The sequence below is a fragment of the Coturnix japonica genome, chromosome 4 (genome assembly GCF_054131305.1).
Source record: "Coturnix japonica strain WE chromosome 4, WE-NBRP24, whole genome shotgun sequence".
NCBI lineage: Eukaryota > Metazoa > Chordata > Aves > Galliformes > Phasianidae > Coturnix > Coturnix japonica.
In genome coordinates this window covers 86760313-86766420 of record NC_140666.1, presented here as the reverse complement: position 1 = coordinate 86766420, position 6108 = coordinate 86760313, and the positions used below count along the sequence as shown (strand labels likewise).

Sequence of the window (6108 nt, the reverse complement as noted above, 5' to 3'; positions counted from 1 at the left end):
CAATATTTGTTTAATGGAGTTTGCAAGACCACAAACTGTCTAAATTCAGTCATTTGTATGACACAGAGACTGAGAGCCTGGGAATCAGAGGCTGACAGGAGCTGGGTGTCCTGGTAGACAACATGAATCCTAGATCCTTTTCTTTCAGATTTTTAAGCAGTTTTAGTCATTAGGAAAAAAAAAAAAAAAAAAGAGAGAGAGAAAGAGAGAGAGAGAGAGAGAGAAACCATTCAAGAATCAGAAATCCATGATGGCTCTTGTTCATTGGTTGTGAAAATGTATAGCTAATGGTGGTGGGCGTGTTGAGAAACACTATTTGGTAGCTGAGAATTTGCTTTAACAAGCAGTGTTACAAAGCTGAACTGTTACAACTACCATGGGTCATCTTGGCTTACAGGTAGACAAACACTAAAGCTATGCAGGACATTGCCTACAAACCCAGGACTGCTTATATAAGTCTGGGACTGATAAATCAGGTTGTTGACTCAGGTAGATGCAGTAGAAATGACCGATGACATTCACACTGTGATTTCGACGGTAAACAAATTAATGTGGTAGAAGGCATCTGTAAGAAGCCATGCTTTTTACATTACTGTCTCAAAGTTTGCTGAATTGGACAAGTTCAGGCAAGTCCTGGCCAAGGTTCCAGGACTGCCTTTGTCTGAGACACACAGGAGATGGACAAGTCCGGGAGCTACGAAAGGGAGATAAGATACTGATCAATGGCCCTTAAGTGGTCTTTCCTGTTTGCCCATCTCAAGGAAGATTGACAGCTCTGAGGAAGTCACAAGACTGACCCGAGCCGTCCCGAAATGTCTCGAAGGCTGGAAAGAAGGATAAAAAGGGCACGGACAAACCCCGAATTTTGGGGAGAGGTTTTCTGACACCAGATGCCTCTCTACGCGAGCGCCTGCATGCTGAAGAAGATGGCTGCATGCTGAAGAACCTTTGTGGGCATCTAGGTATCCGATCTCAGATTCCTCCACCGTTGTCCTACTGCTGCCTATTCTCTCTTCTGGGATTGCCGCTCGAGACTCTGCTCCGAGGGACCTCGCTGCCCGAGACTCTGCTTCTAGAGACCACGGTACTCTGACCGTCTTTTCTGCGATTCACCGATCTGCTGCTTGCAGCCTGCTACTCCGTTGCTGCTCTCCCCTGCCCCGGACCAACGTTAACAACGTGCTACGGGACGCTGCTGCATCCAGGAGGTGACTATTCCCCGCTTTAACGTAATTCTTGCTCTTTTCTACCTTTTTCTATCGCCTACTTTCCCTTCCCCATCACCCTAATTTTGGCATTCGTCACTCTCTCTTCCCCATCCCCTCAATTGTCTATTATTTCCAATAAACTGGTCGGATCAACATTTGAATGCTCTTCTTCTTAATCTCACGCCGGGCATAACATTATTAAAAGAACCTTTGCCTCACTCCTAAATTGGAGCGAGACATTTTTATTGGCGTAGTCGGCAGGATACCCGTCGTGAGAGTGTTATCCTTCCAGTTTCTCTAAAACTTTTCTGTCTGTTTCTCCTGGAGTTGCAAGGAGCGATTGTGATAACTTAATTTGACGTGTGTACCTCTCCAGGAAGACCGTTCCACATTCTGAAACTTTCTTTCTTACGTGTATACCTCTCGGGGACGAGTGAATTAATTTTGTACTGTTTGCTTTTGTTGTACACGTGTGTGCCTCCCTGGGAAGACTATTTTGCATTGTGGTGGTTTTAAGTATCTTGTGACGTACCTTTGGCTTTAAAAGTTTTGTGTGTGTGCCTCTTGTGGAAGTGGTGTGTGCTTCTCCAAGAAGTTTATTACTTTTGAGAAACTTAGAAGTTATTTCTAACTTTTTTTTGCTTGGAGGTTGAAGTTTTTCGTTGTGGCTTGCCAGAATAGCCAGGACCGATTGAGGTGTTTACACTTTCTTTGGAAGTGTTGATTGAGTCATTTGGTCTTTTGTGTAAAGGAGTGTTTTGAGCAGTTGTTCGTTTTGTTAAGTGTTTGCCTCTCTGAGGAGATAAGGAATCGCCTCCTCCCTCAGCGTAGATTTCGTTACCTGTAGATTTTTGGTTGTGAGTAAAATTATATCTGATATGGAAGGTGAAAATATGTTGTTTGATATCCTTGAAAAGCACGCGTCTCGGCCATCGTCATCAGGGATGGACTGGGCACGTGAAAATTGGTATAATTTGCAGGCTGTTTCTGACCGCATTTGCGTTTTACAACATGGGGCTCGTACCCGAGCCGGGAAAGGCAAATCATTTATTTGTGCAGTACTCGGTGCTGCTTTAAAAGCAGCCGTGGAGTTCCGAGACCAGCAGTTTGAGGCGGAAAACCAGACTATACAGTCGTTACAAGAAACAGTTAAAGCAACCCAGGAACTCGTGAAAGCTTTGCAAAACCAAATTGGAAATCTAGAAGTACAATTGGAAAGAGAGAGACATAATTCGGCCTTGTTACAGATGGCTTTTAAGGAAATTTTAACATATAAAGATACTGGTGACACTGATATTCATGGTGCACCACAAGAAAAACTGTATCCTCAGGAAGAACTAAAAGAAGCAAAAGAAAATTTTGATAAGTTTGAAACCCCAATAGCCCCTCTGCGCCCTCTAATAAAAACAGAATATACCTTTGATAACGGAGAGGACCTGGATCCTCAAATGAATGTTAAAGAAATTCCCTTTTCTGCCACTGAATTAGCAAAACTGAAAAAAGATTTTAGCCGCTCTCCAAAGGAATCAGAAACAGAATATGTTTGGAGAGTCAGCTTAACTGGTGGAGACCAAATAATGTTAACCGAAAAGGAGGCTGAGGGTTATTGGGGGCCAGGAGTATTTTTGACTACTGGTAATAACCGTGCTCCCTGGTCCCTAACACAGAGGGCTGCTTACTGGGCTGGAGGTCTCAACCCTTTAGAAAGGGGAGACCCTCTTGCCATTAATGGGACAGTTGACCAATTGGTTGAAAGTGTCCAAAAGGCCGCTTGTCTCCAAATGATGTATGATAGAAAGCTGCACCCACATTATGAATCACCTATGCTGATGCCTGTTGATCCCGAACGGATGACTCCTTTAATCAGGGGGCTTCCAGAATCGCTGAAATCTATAGGCATACAACTGCAGGGAAAAATACAAGCTATGCCTCAGGGAGAAAGAACTCGGCCAGCATTAGAGAGAACTGGCACCTCAGGCCATTTGCAATCAGGGTATAAGGTATGGACATGGGGAGAGGTTGCCCAAGAATTGATTAATTATGGTAGGAAGTATGGACCGGTGGCTTCATCCACCAGCAGAATTGAGCCAAGGGGAGTAAGGCTCGCAGCAACCACCCTTGCTCTCAGGCCACCTAGCCCAAAATTTAATAGAATAGAAAAGTCTCTAGCCTCAGAAAGAACTGGTAGGCGAAACATTGATCATAAACGTCATGGACTATGGACTTTGGGCTGGAAAAAGGGTATTCCTCGAGAAATAATGAATGGACTAGCAACAGACAGGCTTGAGAGGCTGGTGACTGGTTGGCCAGCTAAACCTGAAAATCTGGTTCCTAGTGCTCCCCCTGCAGTAACAAAAGAATTACCCGAGCAGTCGGGAAACTGATTCCTTCACCCTCTTCAAGTGAGCGGGGGGGTGAAGGATGGATGTTTGTTAGGAGGCTCACGACTAAAAGGAGAAGATAATTGTATTAACAAAGCCCCCAAAGGGCGAGTTGTCTTGTTTTCTTTTACAGAAGATCCCCGCAGGACCTTCACGGAACAGAATGGCTTGTAGCTGATTTTAACCATTTGTGTTTTGTGACAGAAAAATTGGAAGATGTGATCATGCTAGAATACTGACATACCTCTTTATTTCATATTTTGGTTGCAATAGTATTATGTTTTGTTTGCTGTACTTATGAGTTGTGATTGGTATCAGTCTTTGGATCTGTTTAAACTTCACAATTGGGTTCCAAGTTTTTTTTTCAGGTTATCCTGGCTTTCTTGTACTCTTTGCACAGTGGTAATCATTCCTTTTAACCCCATATTTCACCTCTTTTGGTCAAACTTGACGGTGATTTGCATGTAACTCCATGGTGTTTCCAAATTCCTAATGAATTGGGAAATGAGCAATGGGACCTATCTAATATCTGTTAGATGTGGTCACTAAAGTGAAATTTATCATAAAACCCTTTGCACTGATGCTTTCCAGTGTCTCATCAGTACAGGAGTTCCATTCAAAACACTGTTGTTGGAAAGTGTCTTCGTTTTTGATAAGAAATGTGTATGTTTCTGGGATTACTCCCTACGATTTAAATTCTGGGGTATCCTACACTATGTTGTGACTATAACAGTTCTTAGACTTGCCAGACTAGTATTTATATCTCTCAACAATTGAACTGTTTTGGAAATGCTCAAGTGGAAAGTTCTCCTGACACAAATATCCCTATTGTTTTACTTGTTTATTTTTTACTATTGGTCATTGTTAAATGTATGGTTGTTTTCAATGTATGGTTGTTTTTTCTCAATTTCTATCTTTTATTCATTATGTAATATTTGTGTCAACCCCTCCTGAAGAATCACTGGGAGGTGCCTGTGTCAAATTAAATGATTCCACCTGTTCTCTAAAGATTTATAATGGTAAAGTTAAACTAATTGCTGATGGTATACGTGTTCCTGTCCAAACTTGGAAAAGCCCAGACCTTGACCTCTTTTCCTGGCTTCCATGTGGACTGTGTGTAAAGCGCATCTTATTTTATCTATTGTGTGTTGTCACAACTTTCATGTTTGTTCTGTGTATGATACCATGTTTCATTGAACTTATCCAGTGTGTTGTATTGTCCATTTATTTTGTAACATCCTCAAGTGATGGAGAAGTGGAGCACATCAAGAAATCTTTTGTAATGATTGTATTAAACATTTTAATTCCCCTACCCTCTCCTTTTCCCCTCATGCTTGCTATCTTTTTCTCACCAACCTGGATCAGCAGTGGTCCATTTTTTAAGCAAACTTTGAGTCACGGGGTGGTGTAAGAAGCCATGCTTTTTACATTACTGTCTCAAAGTTTGCTGAATTGGACAAGTTCAGGCAAGTCCTGGCCAAGGTTCCAGGACTGCCTTTGTCTGAGACACACAGGAGATGGACAAGTCCGGGAGCTACGAAAGGGAGATAAGATACTGATCAATGGCCCTTAAGTGGTCTTTCCTGTTTGCCCATCTCAAGGAAGATTGACAGCTCTGAGGAAGTCACAAGACTGACCCGAGCCGTCCCGAAATGTCTCGAAGGCTGGAAAGAAGGATAAAAAGGGCACGGACAAACCCCGAATTTTGGGGAGAGGTTTTCTGACACCAGATGCCTCTCTACGCGAGCGCCTGCATGCTGAAGAAGATGGCTGCATGCTGAAGAACCTTTGTGGGCATCTAGGTATCCGATCTCAGATTCCTCCACCGTTGTCCTACTGCTGCCTATTCTCTCTTCTGGGATTGCCGCTCGAGACTCTGCTCCGAGGGACCTCGCTGCCCGAGACTCTGCTTCTAGAGACCACGGTACTCTGACCGTCTTTTCTGCGATTCACCGATCTGCTGCTTGCAGCCTGCTACTCCGTTGCTGCTCTCCCCTGCCCCGGACCAACGTTAACAACGTGCTACGGGACGCTGCTGCATCCAGGAGGTGACTATTCCCCGCTTTAACGTAATTCTTGCTCTTTTCTACCTTTTTCTATCGCCTACTTTCCCTTCCCCATCACCCTAATTTTGGCATTCGTCACTCTCTCTTCCCCATCCCCTCAATTGTCTATTATTTCCAATAAACTGGTCGGATCAACATTTGAATGCTCTTCTTCTTAATCTCACGCCGGGCATAACATTATTAAAAGAACCTTTGCCTCACTCCTAAATTGGAGCGAGACAGCATCTTACTTTGCTGACTTGAATGAAATGTTCTAGTCAATGTTTTTAAGTAAGGAGTATAAAATAGGCATTATAGAGTGCCAAGATAAGAAAATACTGAATAGAAACAGCATTCAGGGCTGCCTTAAATGCACAGTGCATCTTTCAGTCTCACAGTGTGTTATGTGTAGCCTTTCCACCACAGAAAATTCACTTACCCATGGCTATGATGAAGAAATATAAAACAACTGCT

The 6108-nt window shown here is 43.2% G+C and overlaps 1 protein-coding gene across 1 annotated transcript; it reads left to right on the top strand.

The window, feature by feature from the left end:
- The first annotated feature begins 351 nt into the window (after window positions 1-351).
- Window positions 352-5792, top strand: LOC146761178 (uncharacterized). The gene has a single exon (XM_085545874.1). It carries the CDS (start codon window positions 2087-2089, stop codon window positions 3590-3592), a length of 1506 nt encoding a protein of 501 aa, XP_085402000.1. The 5' UTR covers window positions 352-2086; the 3' UTR covers window positions 3593-5792.
- The last annotated feature ends 316 nt before the right edge of the window (window positions 5793-6108 follow it).

Excerpts from the sequence above, each read along its gene's own strand:
- LOC146761178 (XM_085545874.1), top strand. The coding sequence starts at position 2,087 with ATGGAAGGTGAAAATATGTTGTTTGATATCCTTGAAAAGCACGCGTCT.